The 19527-nt window shown below is 35.0% G+C and overlaps 1 protein-coding gene across 1 annotated transcript in view; it reads right to left on the bottom strand.

The window, feature by feature from the left end:
* The window catches only part of LOC148947219 (intraflagellar transport protein osm-1-like), a 41782-nt gene extending 22552 nt beyond the window's left edge, over positions 1-19230 (bottom strand). Inside the window, exons 1-2 of the mRNA XM_089097323.1 lie at positions 19087-19230; positions 9523-9706 (exon numbers count right to left, since the gene is read on the bottom strand). Of these exons, the coding sequence (XP_088953449.1) occupies positions 9523-9663 (141 nt within the window). The 5' untranslated portion in view covers positions 9664-9706; positions 19087-19230. The remainder of the gene's footprint in view (positions 1-9522; positions 9707-19086) is intronic.
* Between the last annotated feature and the right edge of the window lie 297 nt (positions 19231-19527).

Here is a 19527-nt window from a genome sequence, read left to right on the forward strand (position 1 = left end):
TTCATGAAAACCTATTGGAGAGGGCTAAATGTATTTTTCAAAATTAGACAGGAACAATCTTGCATTTTTCGATATTTTGAAAATCAAAATACAATAAAATGAAAATTGGTACAATAAAATGAAAATGAAAATTGGTGTTTGTGAATGAAAACACCAAAAAAGGCATTACGAAAATCTAGAGGGAAGGAGAAAAAAATATAGGAAATCGCCCTACCCGAAATTTAATCTCTTGGAATGGCCGAACAGGGAAGTAAGGTCTCTTCTAGGGGAATGTTTCTGCTTTTTAAGTATAGCGCGTAAATTTCGTTTTACAGTTCATGTGCTACGATTTTGAATTTAGAAATAACACAAAGGTCTTAAGAACAATAAACAGGTCGTAAAAATTTAAGTATAGAAGATTCAAAAAAAATATTTTTTCTTTAAGATATCATAGTAACTATAGTTTAAGTTAGGATATCACAATTGCAATATTTTGATGGGGAGCAAGAGAGACCAGCTGCTAATATGCTTGTGATATATTTATGCGTATAGATGCCGATTTTAAAGTAGCAAACGTAATTTTACGTTAGTCATTCATATTCTGCTATTGAAAAAAAAGTTAGTAGTCGAAACTCTAAGAAACAGAGTCTTGATAAAAATAGATACATAAAAAAAATGAATTTTGATGATTATTTAAAATATAAAAAAATCATGAAGTTTAGTGCTACCCATCAATAGTTACGAGCTTTAGAAAATTTGCCAAATTTTTAAAAAAAGAGGGGAAGACAGCCCCAAAATATAAGTGATCTTAATAAAATCACACCATCAGTCTCAGAATATCAGAGAACTTTACTGTTGAGGTTTCAAGCTTCTATATACAAATATGTGGAATTTTGCATTTTTGCCAGAAGAATGATCACTGATACGTGTTTATTTATTTTTGTCTTTTTTTCTCAGGGATAATCGTATCGAACTAATGATCCTGGAGGAACGGAAAAGGGCTCATTTGATCGCAAATCAAAATTTTCAGTGCCCTTTTTAAGTCATCAAAAATATTCAAGGGCACCTAGCCCCCGTCCTATGCCCGTTTTCCCGCATAGACACCTATTTTGTAGATAACTATTTTGTTCAGCATAGTCGAAAGATCTAGTAACCACACCTTTGAGGGTGACTTGACCCCTCACAATCCCCGGAGAAGGGCTGCAAGCTATGAACTTTGCCCATTGTTTACATATAGTATTGGTTATCGAGAAGTATACATATATTTTTCGAGAAGGGATTTTTCTAGTAGGGGGTACATGGGAGGATCGTTATATTGAGGAATTTTAATGAGGGAAGGGAATTTTCCATGAAGGGGGAGCTAGATTACGGAAATCATTTAAAAACTATCAGAAATCAAATAAAAAAAAACTAGGATAAATTAAGAAAAAAGTTTTTTCAACTGAAAGTAAGGAACAACATTAAAACTTGAAACGCGAAAGAATTATTTAAATACATAAGGGAGTCGCCCTCTTCTCATCATCTAAGATAATTTCTTAAACCACATTGGCCTGACATAACATAAAAAAAAGAAAACGAGCAAAAATAGGTTTTTAATATTTTCAAAAATGGGGCCAAATATTTTCATTTGGCCTTTAAAAATTCTATTTCTTCTTCCATTATGTTCTCAATACCTCGTTTTTTACGCATAAATTTTATTTAGAACTTTTAAAACAAAGCTTATTTTTCTAATAGTTATTCTTAAATATTTCGAAAAACGGCAAGCTTTGACACAAAGAGTAAAGTATTGAGGAGGGGGCAACCCCCTCATATATGCAATAATTTCTGTTCGTCTTAAGTTCTAATGTTGCTCCTTATTTTCAGTTGAAAAACTCGTTTTTTTTTTTTTTAATCCCGAGATTAATTCGAGAAAGAACAAAGGTCAAAATGCATAATATGTTTTACCAATAAATAGCAATTGTGACAGTCCTGAAACTATTTTAAGATTTATCATCGTGAAATTTTTTCAAAAATTACTTAAAAACAATTGGAAAAACAGAAAAATAAGTCTTTAAATCACTTTAAAAGTATCTACAAAATGATTTTAAATGATCATGCCTTGAGACCACGGATCGTTGGGTACAAGAGCCCCCCTCGGTGCTCCTATAAGATTTTTCTGAAGTTTCCCTCAGCAGAAATAGAAAAATGGTGGTTTAATAGCGTACTTTTCTTATAGCTAGCATAAGAAACGTATTCCCTCCAAAAAATAGTTCGAAAATATTCCCAAAAGAGAAATTAGTGGTTTAAAAATTCAGCTTTTAGTATTTCATCCCGTATGGTTTCGTCTTAAGACATATTACACAGTTTAATAAAAATTCATAAATTACGACCGTTCCTATAATTGGAACATTAAGAAAATAGCAGAGTTGGTTTGAAGTAAATTCGGAAGATTGTTGTGCATCGTGAAGGAAAGGGAGGAACAGAAAGAGCGGTCAACAGAAGGAGGAACAAAATGGAAAGAGGAGGAAGAAAGAGGAAAATCCCAGGGTGCCAAGTTAACGGCCCAGTTACAATTTTTTCATTGTTTTTGCTAGCAATGGGTTGATTAGTTGGATGACAATTGGGAACTGGAGTGGAGTATTCATTACGTTTCTTGACACATTTTAGATGACATATAGCTTTTCTACTGAGCATTCTTGGGGTTTTGAGACTCTGAAGTTTAAATGCTATTTTTGAAACTAAGGTTAAGGTATAAAGCCCATCTTTAATTGTTTCAATAAAATGCTCTTTTTATCATTTTTTTTAATTTCACCCTATGCCGAAAAGACACTGAGACAGATTTGAGGCAATTTCAGAAAACTCATTCTAAAAATACTATATAATTACTTAAGATAGACTCACGTTAGTTTGAAACATAAAGAAATGCAAACGGATTTGGATATAAAGACTTAATTCTTGTTCAAAAAATTCAAATCATGAAACAACTGCCCAAGATGAGCTTATCTACAGATAAATTTGATTTTGGGCCCTTAAGAAAACTGAAAAAATTGTCTTTGTCTTTTTTTGCTTCTATTTTAGCAGGGAGGTAGACACAGTGCATTTAGCTTGAAATGAAATCATGTGGGCACTTTCAATGCGTATGATTAGGATGGAATGTTATTAAATCTCGCCATTTTTAAATTTTTCTATGAAGAGAAATATACTTTTGTCTTTTAGAGAAACCCCCTACCCCATCTCCGTGTGTGCAGGCATGCCTCAAATCATCATTAATTTGATGTTTTTCAATATTCCATTTTTGCAACCAACTCAGATTTGTAATCTTTTTAGTTTTTTAATCACTTCATTAGCTCCTAATTTAGCACGTTCATTATAACCATGGCCTTAAATTAAGGAAAAACATTCCAAACATCATTTAGTGAGGTGAATAATAAATTAGTTTTTTTTTTTATAGCCGAATTTCATTACCTTAAGTTCGAATATACTTGCAATATTATTCATGCCCAGATGCACAAAAGAATGTATTTGCAAAGTCAGCCTTTCATATAAAATTCATTTTACTGTCATAAGTAATGGAAAAAACGAGTCTTTTTATCTGAAAGTAAGGAGAAAAATGAAAAATTCAAATCAGCAGAAATTATTCCATATATGAGGGGGCTGCTCCCCCCTCCCATTCCCATTTTCCCCAGAGACACCCGATCAAAATTTGTAGATGGCCACTTTGTTGAACATAATTGAAAAGTTCAATAACTATGCCTTTGGAGATAACAAGGCCCCCATAGTCCCTGGGAAAGGGTTGTAAGCTACGCAATTTGCTAATTCACATATAGTGTTTGTTATTGGAGAATATACAGTTCTTTTTTTGGGGGGAGGCATTTTTTGCTGGGGGTATCTTCCACGGGGAAAAGTTTTTGTTAGAGGAAAGTTTCCGGAGAAAATTGTACACTGGGAGAGGGAAGGGAGGAAAGCAACATTAAAGCTTAAAGCGAAAAGAAATTATTTTGTATGTGAGGGGGAGCTTCTTCTTCCTCGACCTTCATTGTTTACGCTAAATTTTGACTTTTTATAACAATTCTATCTGAAAGATTACTCTAACACAACTTCTGCTGAACTTGAACGAAAAGTATTTTAAAAAAAATTGTATTACTGTATCATAAAGAGTGAGTACTGAGAAAGGGTTATTTGTATCTTAAAAATTGCTTATTTGTATCTTAATTTCAAACCCGCCCCATCACACACACGCTTTCGCTGATTAGCGCCACTGGGCTCAGGTGCTAATAGCACTCAAACAGCGTGGTTTCGAAATGATTATGAACATGAACTTGAAAAGGGAGAAGTGCCTAATAGTGGCACCAATTAGAGAGAATCGGGGGGCTAGTTGAGCCCTCTACCAATCTTCTATGATCACTGGTTTGATGCAATTACCCTGGAGAAAAAAAAACAGCTACAAAAAACAAAACACAAAAGAAACAAATAAACACGCATTTGTGATCTTTCTTCTAGAAAAAAAATAGCAGATTTTCTCTGGCTCGTCACTTTTGATGGGTAAGGCTAAACTTAATAAATTTTACATATTTGAAATCAGCATGCAAATAAAATTCTTGGTATATATGTATTGTTATCAAAGTTTTGATTTTTAAAGTTTCGGTCACTATCGACCACAGTCACTCCTTTTTTACAGTTCACGAACTGTTTGAAACGTGGCTTAGTCATTTACACTTTTCTTTCACTATAGCCCTATAAGGAAGAACATTTTTCGTATAGGTTATTGTTTGATAGACGGTCAGTCAAAAGAGTTCCGAACACTATCTATAGGCAATTATACCAGACAATCTTTAACATTTCTTATTCAGGATTTTGAAGCGGTACATTTAAATATTATTTGGGACGGGCACACAAAACTGTGTCTAAGCTCAGGCAACAAAGACAAATTGCACCAATGTCCCCAAAAAATAATTATAAAAAAGCATAATAGAACAAATAGCTGCTGGGCTGTTGGTATCCCCATGGGTATTGTGTTTAAAATAGGACTTGCCAATCTCTTTATTTTCCTTTGAGGAATATTTTTCCTTGGCAGTATCAAGGTTTCCACCAATGTTTTATCCATTCCGAGAACTCTTAAAGAGAGGCGACACTCACCCCCTCTCGCCAGCCATTAGAGCAAGCAGCTCTTGATCTTCAGAACCATGCCAACATTGCTCGTTAGGGTGTATTTTCTTGCACCACTGTCGGCGCTTTAGATTTTCAGGGGGATTGACCCACACTTGAGCATTACTTTGGCAGCAATTGTTGGTATAGGTCCATCCAATCCTGGCAGCAAATGCATTGAATCGAATGCCTATTCATAATCTACATGCCTTAGGCCTAAAGGGGTCTGATGGTTCAGACACTTTTAAATTATTACCTAAAACCTCATTGTTTTTTCTAAAACCTTTTCCAACAGCATATCTTAGTTTGAAAAGGATCTTAGTTTGAAAAGGAGCTCAGTAATTTTCTTCCTAAATTAATCAAGCTAATACCTCTGTAATTCCTTAACTCATTCTTATCGCCTTGCTTTTATAGCGATTTAATTAAGTTTTCCTAAGATCAATAGGTGTCAGTAGTGCCAATTCACAAAAATGTTACGGGGTAGCCAAATTTATTTTTTAGAATCTAAGAGAGGGGGATTTTTCTTTTTCTTTGATAAAATACCAAAAAAATATTTGTTGATAAAAATAGCAAAAAAGGTTTTTTTCAGAATCCAAGGGGAAAGGGAAAAAGTCTAGGGGGTATGAATGCCCCCCGATTCTCTCTAATTGGTGCCACTATTAGGCACTTCTCCCTTTTCAAGTTCATGTTCATAATCATTTCGAAACCACGCTGTTTGAATGCTATTAGCACCTGAGCCCAGTGGCGCTAATCAGCGAAAGCGTGTGTGTGTGGGGCGGATTTGAAATCGTAAGTATGAATATTTTGTATGTTTTTTTATTTATACACCCAAAGAAACTACATGGTACTTACGGATTTCCAACGTACCTTTGTGCATAATTGTGCACATAATTAGAAATAATTAATATTAAAATTTCCATGGATTAAAGAGCCAAATAAGGAAATCCCATCTGCGCTCCGTTGCAAATAAAGTTCTCGGAATTATCCTTGCCTGGTTATAAACTACATATTATTTAGTGATTATAGCTTCTCGTTAACCCAGTAGTACCACAGTAGACTGCTGCTCTACTTGGCAATACGAGACCCAGGGATCTATCCCCACAACAGCAAGGCCACTACTTATCCCTGCTAAGAAGACCCAACAACTGAAACGTCAAATCGACGCCCTATTTGTATGCAACGGCCCTAGAGTATCTTTATCCTTTATGTCCCACTACTTCTCGAAAGACGAATTTTATCTTGGAAAAGGTTCTTAGAAAAAAAAACGATACTGAAAGGGATAATTTTTCCTTCTTTTTGAGGACGGTGGCGAAGAGTGGCAATTCGATAATTCAAATATTTCTATAATCACTATCATAGGCAGCGCAATAGCTCTGCCTAAGTAAAGAACGATGTGGGCACAATGTATTATCAATTTTGTGGTTTCTTAGTCTTAGACCAGGGCACTTCGTATCGAAAGTGTTGTTGTACAAAACTTCGAAAAGGGCTCATCCGAATGAAAATTAGAAGGGTTTGTGCCCTTTTTAATAACCAAAAGTGCTTGGAAGGCGACTAACACCCTTTCTACGCCCAACATTTCCCCGAACACATCCAATTAAAATTTTGAGATTGGTATTTTGTTCAGCGTAGTTGATTTCCAGATAGAAATTATGTTTTTGAGGAGGACACTCCCCCCACAGCCCTCAGGGCAAGGATTGTAAGTTATACCCTGGGGGCATGTAAGGTATTTATAGAAAGCTTTGCCGTAGAAACTTCAAAAAGGGCTCATTGGATTGGAAATTCAAAGGGCTTGTGCCCTTTTTAATAGTAGAAAGTGATTGAAGGGCAACTAGCCCCCCTCTCACGCCCACCATTTCCCCAAACACATCCACTCAAAATTTTGAGATAGCCATTTTGTTCACGTAGTTGAAAGTTATGTAAATTAGGTCTTTGAGGATGACAACCCCTCCCCCCCCACAACCCTCAGGGCAAGGGTTGCAAGTTACGCCCTGGGGGCATATAAGGTTCTTATAGAATGTGATGTCGTAGAAACTTCAAAAAGGGGGCATTTGATTGGAAATTGAAATGGCTAGTGCCCTTTTTAATAGTCGAAAGTGATTGGAAGGCAACTAACCCCTCTCAGGCTCACCTTTTCCCCAAACACATCCAATAAAAATTTTGAGAGAGCCATTTTGTTCAAAGTAGTTGAAAGGTCCGGAATTTATATCTTTGAGGATGACACTCCCCCTGCAGCCCTCAGGGTAAGGGTTGTAAGTTATGCGCTGGGGGCATATAAGGTTTTTATTGAAAGCTTACAAGAGGGCATATAAGATTTTACTAAACTCAAAAAGAGCAGAAATTAACATGACTAGGGCTCAAAATCCCTATGCCTTCCCAAGGCCAGAACATAATTTGCACTTCACTGAAAAAATGCAAATTAATGTGCATTGTCAGCTTAATATACGTAATACTGATATCTATTAATCAAAACGTTAATATTATTTGATTGATTAAAATTATGAAAGTAAAAAACTTTATATTTTCTTTCAGTAAAGTGCAAATTATGTTCAGGCTTTGTCTGATTTGTCTGATTCATGGTAGTTTGACGCTTGGTAAATCATTTGATTTTATTTTTGCTCATTTTTGGTTTAATTCTTTACTTTTCTTTGCAAAACTTATTTTGTGGAATTTTTTTTTTTAATTAATCAGTAGTAAAAAAAAAGAAAAACAAGCTATAAGACCGAAAATTTACAAAAAATTTGAAAAAAAACTGCAAAAACTGACGAATCAACATAATAGAAATATTAGCCCAACCCCTCTTATTTTATCACGTTGATAAAATTGTTTTAATTAGCTGCACTTGAAAGAGGCTTTCCAATTATGATAATTTTGTTGCCTCTTCCCCCTCTATTGTTGAAAGAATATGAGCTCCTCTCTTTTAGTGATGAAACTCCTCACTGGTCACCTTTTGATTGTCATGTTCTTTTTCATATCTCTAATTGAATATGTCAGATGATTAGAAATATCTATTACAAATAATTTACAGTTACTTCATTCAAATGTTGTTAGTGAAAGGGAGCAATTTTTGCCCCCTCTCTCCCATACTTTAAAAACAACCATTAATTAAATTTTCGTTGAAAATGTTTTTGTGTTTTTCCATTGGAAAAGCATGGAAATTGCCCCCTAGATTTTTGAAAAGAGATTCCCCCCTAATTTTCGTGAACTGGTGCCACTGCATGCTGTTTCCAAAGCTAGGTTAAAGCTTCGACTTAGCTATTCACAAATTTCTGCAAATAGGAGTAAATACAATCGTAGGGTGCCAGCAAAACTGTACTTATTCCTTTTTGACCCCTCTTTGTTATTTCTATATAGTTTCCTGATACGTACCTCGAAAACTTTTTATCAATCTCTTTGTTCAGTATATTTTCGATATTTGGAAATTCTACTATACCCACCAAAGCGGCGTAAAAACAGTGTGCAGAATTTTACTGCTCTAGAGGATGACAGATTGGCAGAAATTGTTCTTTTTGGCCATCTGTCTGAGGTGAACAAAAAGTAAGTTGTCCATAACGGACAACGTTGTCCGTTAAGTACGTTGTCCATAACGGACAGAATTTTACTGCTCTAGAAGATGACAGATTGGCAGAAATTGTTCTTTTTGGTCATCTGTCTGAGGTGGACAAAAAGTAAGTTGTCCATAACGGACAACGTTGTCCGTTAAGTACGTTGTCCATAACGGACAGAATTTTACTGCTCTAGATGACAGATTGGCAGAAGTTGTTCTTTTTGGCCATCTGTCTGAGGTGAACAAAAAGTGCGTTGTCCATAACGGGGTGGAACAAAGTTATAAGAAAAGATCTTAAGGAAACTGGAACTTCATGAAAGTGGGTAATAAGTGAAGCTTTGAAAAGTTGGGTTCGAGGAGGGTTGTGCGTGGAATGGTTTGCGTTAGGTGGCTTGGTCTCGCAAAGAGTTGTTCGTAGCAGCAGTACTAATATTTTTGAAATATAAAAGCTGAACCACACCGAAAACTATAGTTTTAAGAGTAAAAAAAGTAAGCGAATAATTCAGTTACCACTCTACATCCGTGTGCGGATTTAGTGCCTTCTCAGGCTAGTAGTTAATAGACTTTAAGAAGCTTAAGCGCAAAAAAATGTGTTATTTAGTATTTTCACCAGCCATGTGCGATCAAAAAAATAGATAAGTATGAACCAAAAAGAAAAAGAGACATTACTGCTCTTTTTTTCGCGTTAAAAAGTATGCTTTAATTCCATTGGTGAATTTTGTGCGACGTATCATGGTAAGCCAATCACGTTATCCCTTATTCTGGAGAGAAACTTGATTTGTTCTTTCTGAGAACCAACAAGCCAGTAAAAATGCCGAAAATTTTTAGTCATATCATCATTCACAAGAAAACTCTCTAAATATCCGTGTACAAACCATAAATGCGTCCACAGCTATTTGAACTCGTCCTAGACGCAGGGCTAACTCTTCCAGTTTCGAGAGGTCCTTTTGTCTTTTTGCAGCATCCAGTTCAGCCTCTTGAACTTGTTTTATGATGTTCATGTCTCCGGACTGCATTGCAAAATCATTAGCTTCTTTCCACAACTCTTTCTTGATGTATCTGCAAGAAAAACTGCAATCAACTCAATTTGAAGAAGCTACTATAATGTACTCCAACTGGAGCGCAAATTGGAAGGGGGGGGCGCAATGACCTTCTAGAGTGTTTTTTTATCCCCTCCTAGGTATTGGAAAATATTTTTTTGGTATTTTCATTGAAAAATTTTTGTTGTTGTATTCTCTACGAAAAAAAAAACAACAAAATTTAACAATAGTCTATTAGTTGACCCTTTTCTGACACTACATAAAAAAGCAAGTTTTTTAAACTAAAAGTAAGGAGCGACATTAAAACTTAGAACGAACAGAATTATTCCGTATAAAAAAGGGGCTGTCCTTCCCCAACGCCTCGTTCTTTACGCTGAAGTTTTTAATTGTTTTAAAAAATAGAGTTGTGAAAAAGAGTCAAAGTTTAGCGTAAAGAGTGAGGCGCTGAGGATGGGATAATATCTTTCATATACGGAATAATATCTGTTTATTTTATGTTTTAATGTCGCTCCTTACTTACAGTTAAAAGAATTTTTTTATTTGATTTCTGAATGTTTTAAATTAATGCAGGTTTTTATTTTTGCTCACCGTACATGAATAATTAAAACAAACTTTGCATATTAATTTTACTTTTTTTTTGGCTTAATGGCTTTCTTGAATGTTTTTCAATTTTATTTACGAACGTTTCCATTAGTAATAAATATGCATAACTTACGAATCAACTTACTTTAACTTACGAGCTTCTATATTCGTATATTTTAATTACGTTTATTAGGGGGTTTACCCCCCTAGTCAATACCACGTTCTTTACGCTAAAGTTACAATTGTTTCCAATTCTTTAAGAATGACCGCTTAATCACGAAGGCCGTTAATTAGAATAAATAGCTCTAATGAAAATACTAAAGAAACTTTAGCGTAAAGAGCAAGGTATTGACTAGGGGGTGAACCCAATAATATACACAATAATTTCCACTCGTTTTAAATTTTAAGTTGAAAAGTTTTTCAGTTGAAAACTTGTTTTTTTATTTAATTTCTGATCTAAACAATGCTGGGAAATCTGGCACCCCCCTCATAGCTAGCAACGTCCCTTCCCCCATAAAATCTTTCTCCATAGAAAGACCCTCCCACATAACCCCCAATTCATCCCCCCTTCCAGGAAAAATACCCCCTGAAAACGTCTGTATACTTTCCAATAACCAATGCTAGGCGTAAACATTGGACAAAGCTCAAAGCTTGCAGCCCTTCCCCGGGGGATTGTGGGGGATTAAGTCATCCTCAAAGATATTGTTATTATATTTTTCGACCATGCTGAACAAAATGGCTATCTCAAAATTTTGATTAATTGAATTTGGGGAAAAATGAGCGTGGAAGGGGGCCTAGTTGCCCTCCATTTTTTTGTCACTTAAAAATAGCACTAGAACTTTTAATTTTCGCTTGAATGAGCCCTCCTGCGATATTCTAGGACCTTTTGTTCGATACGATCACCCTTAGGAGATAAAAAGAAAAAAAGAAGACAAAAAAAAAATAATAAAAAAAAAAATACATCGGTGATCATTCTTCTGGCCAAAGATACAAAATTCCACATTTTTACAGATCGGAGCTTGAAACCTCAATAGTAGGGTTCTCTGATACGCTGAATCTGCTGGCGTAATTTTCATTAAGGTTCTTTGACAGTTAGGGGGTGTTTCCCCCTTTTTTAAAAAATGAGGCAAATTTCCAGGCGCGTAGCTTTTGATGGATAATAATAAACTTAATGGAACTTATATCTGAAGTCAGCATAAAAATCTGATTCTTTTTATCAATCTATTGGTATCAAAAATCCTTTTTATAGAGTTTCGGTTATCATTGAGCCGGGTCTCTCCTTACTTACAGTTTGTTACCATGAACTGTTTCATTCGGATACTTTCTGTCAATTGCTTAGTATAGTTTTAGTTTGGCTCACAACATTATTCACACAGGCTAGACTAAATTACTATTTGGCAGATAGTATTAGCCTTTCTGTTTTTTTTTGTTTTGTTTTTTTTAATTCAAAAGCCAAATAAGACTTTCACTTTTGTAATTGGGAAAAATTAACCTAATCTGGCACTAATGATCTTCAGATACTTGGAATTAATCCTTCAACTCTGCAAACTGCCACAACGAGAGTATAACTTTAAAAAAAAATCACACTTTTTGGCCATTATCTAAATTCTTAGTATTTAGCAATTTCTCAAAATTGTAAAATTCACAGGATTTGTTTTGCTGCTAAATAATCATACCACCCCCTTTTATTACCACAAAAAATTAGTCATTAAACTTTCCCTCCTCTCGCTCAATAGGCATATTCAAGGTTGCCAATATGGGAAAGGGATGGCAGGAAAACAATTGCACCCTAGATTTTAAAAACACTCGTTTTTTTATATTTTTTTATTGAAAAAGATAAAAAAAATGACCTCCCTGTAGATTTTGAAAAATACCAGGTTTTTTTAACTTAATTAAAACTAATCTTTACCCCCCCCCCCATGAATTTTAGTAAATTGGCACCCATGAGCGTGCCAGCAGCATTAAGTTCTAAAATACACACTGTAATTAGTGCTTGTTAAATATCCCAACCCCACTCAAGAATTTTGATCTGAAAGATCCGAGAAAAACCTGTTTGTCTATCTGCAATAGGTTATAATTAGCTTAGTCTCATTGACAAAAATGACGTTGTAGGTATATTTTCTTTAATACGAATATATTTTCTCGTATTTAACATATAGAGTTGGTTAGGTGAGGTTATCGATTTAACATAATGCGTCCTGCGCGGCCTGCTTTCCATAATTTTCTTCTGTAGTTTCCATAGTTTAGTTTCAAAAGTATTATATTTTCATCGCTTTTTTGTATATTTCATTAGGATTAACCTAACTTCTCTTCGTGGGTTGGGTCGGGATATTCAACAAGTACCGTGTAATTAACATATGGCTTGTTGATTTTAGTTACTGTGTTCGTGTTCTGCGATATTCACCAGATACAGCCTTTTTTTTCAATGTCAAAGAATAAGTTGACCAACTCCTTCATATTTCAACAACAAAAAAAGGAAAAAAAAATCCTGCGTTATTCAAGCTGGACTGTATATTTAACACCGGATGTGAATGCATCAAAGAAAAAAAAATATATATATCAAATTTGAACCATGACTGATATATTTATTTGCGTATCTAGCACAAAAGTCGTTTCATGAAGTTGAGAAAGTCTAACAATAAAAAGCAAGATCTCGTTACAGCATGAACAAGACCACACAATAACGTGTTGAATTTAAAAGCAAGTATAATAAAATAAAGATAAAATTTTCTTTATCATTCAACTTTTAAATACTTTATTGATTATCAGGTTTAATGGCGATGCGCCATATAATGGCGCATCAGGATAATGGCGATAAACCATTTGACGATGCGTCAGTAGTTCTTAGTTGTTTTTTTATATTTATTTTTTAATGTTTATTAAGCTCAGGGTTGCCAACTCTTTGGTCTATGAATGTGTCCCCTGATTATCCAAAATGTGTCATATTAGCTAAAATGTTTCTATCTTGGAATCTCAGAAACTAGAGATTAATAATTTTTTACGAGCTGTATTACTGACCAAAAGACACTTGTAGACGTCTTTTAGCGGAAAGTTAGCATCAGATATAATGAAAACGAAAGCAATCCATACAAAACATTGATACAATGTGGCTTGGGGTAAAAGCATGAAACTCATATAAACTGTAAATCTCATACTTTGCACTACCAAAAAACAAGAAAAAAAACCATTACTTCGGTGAAAAGTGATTTTTTTAACCAATATATACATCCAGCTGGGAATTTTTTTTTTTATAAATTTAGAAGATGTTTCCTTTTTCTGTCCCAGATTCCTAAAACGTATCATTTTAGCCCATCGATGACATAAACAAATGACATAAAACGGCAGACGTTAGCCCAACAAACGACATAAAACGGCAAACGTTTGACCAACAAATGACATAAAACGGCAAACGTTAGCCCAACAAATGACATAAAACGGCAAACGTTAGCCCAACAAATGACTTAAAACGGCAAACGTTATTGATTATCAAGTTTAATGGCACAACCATTTGACGATGCGCCAGTAGTTCTTAGTTGTTTTTTTTATATTTATTTTTTAATGTTTATTAAGCTTAGGGTCGCCAACTCTTTGGTCTATGAATGTGTCCCCTGATTATCCAAAATGTGTCATATTAGCTAAAATGTTTCTATCTTGGGATCTCAGAAACTAGAGATTAATAATTTTTTACCAGCTGTATTACTGACCAAAAGACACTTGTAGACGTCTTTTAGCGGAAAGTTAGCATCAGATATAATGAAAACGAAAGCAATCCATACAAAACATTGATACAATGTGGCTTGGGGTAAAAGCATGAAACTCATATAAACTGTAAATCTCATACTTTGCACTACCAAAAAACAAGAAAAAAACCATTACTTCGGTGAAAGGTGATTTTTTTTAACCAATATATACATCCAGCTGGGAATTTTTTTTGTCATAAATTTACAAGATGTTTCCTTTTTCTGTCCCAAATTCCTAAAACTTGTCATTTTAGCCCAACGATGACATAAACAAATGACATAAAACGGCAAACGTTAGCCCAACAAATGACATAAAACGGCAAACGAACGGCAAACGTTAGCCCAACAAATGACATAAAACGTGTCACTTTTTTGCCCTTTTATGTCATTGTGTCCCAAAACATGGGAATTTGTCCGTTTGCTGTAAAGTGTGTCAATTTAGCAACCCTGATTAAGCCTGGTCTTAAAGCAACTAAAGGGCTGGACAGACATAGGGGCTTTTCTAGTTAAAAACACCCTATTTTACGGCAGCTTCCAAACTAAGGTTTTTCTCTAGATTAGTGTTCCATTTCAGCGTGCTTTTCTCAGCATGCTAAAAACTTTGCAGTACGAGATTTGACGAGTTACTTAGGCTACTTTCTCACCTGATACGCTAGTTGATGGCTTGGGAAAACAAATTGACTTTCTTGTGTGTTCAAGTTTAAAAAAAAATAATTTAATTTGCAAAAAATATGCTACCTTTCTGAGGAAAAACCAGCTTATCATTCGCATATATACAGTCCTAAAACTATGGGACAATATACTACGTCTGTCTAGAAGGAGTGGCGATCGGGGGGGGGGGGGGGTTATATTTTTACCCCCCTCCATGAATAAAATTTTGCCCTCCATTGATTTTGGAAAATACCCGTTTTTCGTATTTTCCTCGAAAAATGCCATTTTTCGGTTTTCTCAGTGAAAAAATGAAAAACAACAATATTAATCCTTCTACAGACCTTGAAAATAATGTTACCTTCCCCTACAATTTTGTGAATGGACGCTACTGCTGTCTAGTACTTACGATTTAGGTTATTCTGGGATAACCTATTCTGGGAAATTTTTCCACATGGACTGTTGTTAAATCATTGAATATTTGATAACAACAGTTTCCCCTCTGTGGTGCAAAAACAATACATTATACATGTGCACAAAAAAGAGGAAGCTAGGGGCAAGGGACGGATCCAGGATTTTTTTTTCGGGGGGGTGGTTACTAATTTTTGACTCAGTTTTCGACTAATTTTACTGATTTTTACCTAGGTTTTACTAATTTTCTACTTATATTCGACTCGGTCAAAAATTTCGGGGGGGGGGGGTTCATACCGGGTAACCCCCCCCCCCCCTGGATACGGCCTTGTCTAGGGGGCAGATCCAAGAGGGCCGAGGGAAATATGCCCCAAGATTTTTTTTTCACCCTCTTTCCGTTTTTTCCTTTTTTTTCTCCTTTTTTGTAAACAAAATTGTTAATTTTATCAATTATTGGCACCCTTATCACATTTACCCCCCCCCCCCTCCAAGATTTTGCTCTAAATCCCCCTTTGAAAGCTCCCTGTAGGAAACAAGAACAGCTACAAAATGTATCAACAAATTAATGACAGAAATTCTCCATTTAAATATTGTAAAAGCCTTAGTCCTGGTTGATCTTGCCCCCTCCCTCCTCCTGAAGAGATTTCTCGTTGGAACTTAACTTGCTCTAGACTGGCTATTATATACATATTGTTAACACTAGCTTTGACAATCATTATTAGTATTCTTTTCAGATTGATATTTCTCCGTGATTTGGATTACCAGATGGAAGGTTATTCATTTGGTCATACGTTTAAGGTCATCCATGGTCGCACATGGGTCATACATTTAAGGTCATTCATTTTGGTCTAATCAAGGTCATACAATTATGTAGTCTATGCTCAAGATGTAGGCCTAAAGAAATGTGCACATCAAATCCTGTGATTGTGATTTTGATTCATGATTGTGATTCCGGCTCTATCTCACAAAATCATACCAATGAACCAAAATACAGGGACCAGGATTTTTTCTTTTTTGAATGAAGATACAGCCAAAAGATTTTTTTTATCTAGGGGGGGGGGTCCGTTTTTAATAAATATGCGAAAAGGGTGACGGAAAATAACCCCTAGATTTTGAAAAGTATCATATGGTGGAAACATCAAACAATACCCCTCCTTTAGTTTTTGACAAATAGCTTTTTTGTATTTTTATATTGAAATCGAAAAGAAAACGTTCCTCCGTGCATTTTCGTGAATTGGCACCCTGAATAGCCATAAGAGTACGGGAAACTGATAAGAGAAAAAATATGGTGCTGCGCCGTGGGTTTATTTGGATTCATAATAAAAATTCTGAGGGTGGCCATTAAAATTTTAAAAGCAAGCATCTTTCGAATTTCCCTGTAAAGGTTTTAACCCTAGAACTGCTGAATTGAGCTTTTATTTTATTTGCTGACTATGTCACAAGAAAGGAATTAGTAGTCTACCTCAAGAACAAAATGTCCCGTTAACAGTGCAAGGTTATCCAGCATAATTAGAAACTTCAAAATAATGTATTTTAATTGATTAAATGTTAATTAATTTAAATGTTAATTAATTTAATTGATTAAATTGATTAATTTAAGGTATAAGTTTAGCTAGATTTAACCTAAAAATTAATTAAAAATGGCGGAATATTTTGTTTCTATATTATCGTTTATTTGCTCATATATAAATTCTGGGCTAGACAGGGGGGTAAATTCATGAAAATATAGGGTCTGGGGTAAGGTTTCTTTTCTTTGAAAAAAATAAAATCCGAAAAAAAGTATTTTTCAATATCTAGGAGGAAAGTATTTCATTTTCAATGAAAATACAAAACAAAAACAAAACAATTGTTGTTTGTTTTCTCTAGAAAAAACAAACAATCTAGAAAAAAACTCCCCCCTCCCTGTACCTTAAATTAGCACCCTAAGGGCTTGACATATACATTTTCTATGCTAATCAAAGAGTATATAGAAATATAACTATTGGTTCTGCAAAACATGTTTTGTTATCTACGTCCCATGTAAAGCAAAGAGCACAAAACAGCCTTTAAAAAGCCTTTACAAATTAAAAATATTGATAATTTTTTAAATAATGCGATAAATCCAGCCCCCTCCATGGAAAATTCCACTCCCCCACAAAAATATCCTCCATAGAAAGATCCTCCAACGTAAGCCCCCTCTCCGCCAGGAAATTTGGTTTTCAATGAAAATACAAAAAAAGTTTTTCTTTAAATCTAGAGGGAGCAAAAAAATTAAGAGCAGAAAACTGTTGGTGCCAATGGGGCTTGACATATAGAACCTAGACTAATTATAAAGTATGTACAAATATACTTACTGGTCCTGGCAAAAAATGTTTTGTTATGTACGTCCCACGTGAAGCAAAAAGAACAAAAAACGGCTTAAAAATAAACTAAGACCTGGATTAGGTTTTAAGGTTATGTCCTTGTTAAGTAAAGCTAGATGGCTTTTTTCCTTTTTCTCCTGGACGAACTTAAGTTCTATCTCCAATCGGTTTTCCTTACTTTCAGCGCTAAGCCCTGGAATAGGCACAGATTATGAGAAGGCCTGCTCCCAAGCCCAAACAACACCTCCTGGAATTTTAGAACACATTTATAGATAGTTTAATTATTTTCCGTAATACCAGCTTGCATTTTGTGCTCTTTTCTGAAAATTCAACGCCCCTCCCCTAAAGAAAATTTAACCGTATCATATATCGACATTGCATACCTTCTCAAATAAGTTTCCCCTCCCACCACCACTCTTCGATTTGGTAACTGAATCATGTTGGATGCTTCATGGTTATTCACATCTCAGTGGAAACAGTTTGGAGTAACGAACTGTAAGTAAGGATTGACTCGGCCCAACAGTAACCGAAACTCTAAAAAACAGAATTTTGATGAAAAAAAATGAATACAAAAAAGGAATAGGCTTTTTGTTTTCATTCCAAATATATAACATTCATCGAGTTTAATGTCACCAAAAGGGGGGAAGGGGGATTTCAGGCAAAAGGGGCGGGGGAGAGATCTTAATGCAAATTACAACATCAAATACGGCATCTCGAAGAACACCACTGTAATGAGTTCGAGCTCCCAACTGCAAAAAAAATCCAGGAAAAATGTTACATGGGGGGGGGAGGGGACTTGCTCTCATGATTTTAAAAATGATTAGAAATTTAATTTAAAAAAAAACGACTGAAAGTAAGGAGCAACATTTTTAAATTTAACACGAATAGAAATTATTTCGTAAATGAGCAGGACAACCCCTTCCTCAACCTTCACTCTTTAGGCTAAATTTTAACTTCAATTTTTTATTTCAATTCTAAAGAATTTATCAAAATTCCTTATAAAAGTATGTTTAAACACAAGGGCCGTTGAGTTTGAGTGAGAGGTGTTTTTAAAGAACTTTAAGACTAGAATAAAGAGTGAGGGGCGAAGAAGGGGTAGTCCATCTCATATATGCAACAATCTGTTCGTTTTAAGTATTAATATTGCTCCTTACTTTCAGTCGAAAAACTTTTTTTTGATATAATAAAAAGTAGAATCGATATAAATGTCTAAATAAAAAGCAAGTAATCAGGGGTGTCAATTCACAAGATGTAGTAGGATGGGGGCAATATATTTTTCAAATTTCTGGGGGAATATGTCTAAATTTTTTAAATGAAACACACAAAAACAGGCATTTTCAAATGCCCAAGAAAGGTGATTTTTAAAATCAAGGGTATTTAGGAGGAGGGGATTACCCCTCCCCTGAAATTGATGCATCTGCAAGCAAGGTCATATTGATAGGGAACGGATAGGCGTTTTGAACCCCCCCCCCACCCCCAACCCAATCCCCAAAAAATATTTGTCCGACACGTTAAAACATAACAAAAATGAATATAAACAAAATTTTGATATGTTTTTAAAGTTTTTTTTTGTAAAACTCCCTTGAAAAACCTTTTATACCCCCCCCCCTCAAAAAAATCCTGGATACGGCCCTGTCTGCAAATAAAACAAAAATTTAATCAATGAGAAAACTTACTATACAATGGATATCCCTTTCAAAACTACAAATATTTTTCAGAATTCCTTTAGCTCAGAAGTTGCACATTTTTATGAAATACGATGCAACCATTCAGCCTATAGTCTTATCCGTCCAATAACTTGCTTTGATGGTTTTGGCGCACCTTAGACAAAACATTCTAACAATATTAATCTCCAGCCAAGTAATGACTCAAGTTTTTTTAAATTACGTTCCTTGCATACCTTATGAGGAAGCGCCTGGATCCTTATTTGCATATTTACTTTAAGACACAAAAACCTAATGACAAAGGCCTAATTAATGCATTGACTTCTGAAGAGAAAACTGTCATGGGCCAGGTACTATTTACGATTCTGAATATAATATTTGACACAGTTGCGCGCAGGGAAGGGGTAGACGTTCAATCCCCGCAACGTTGTTCAACAAGGGCATCAACCAAGG

Source organism: Artemia sp. Qi Xiang Cuo, chromosome 11 (genome assembly GCF_049724085.1).
Source record: "Artemia sp. Qi Xiang Cuo chromosome 11, ASM4972408v1, whole genome shotgun sequence".
NCBI lineage: Eukaryota > Metazoa > Arthropoda > Branchiopoda > Anostraca > Artemiidae > Artemia > Artemia sp. Qi Xiang Cuo.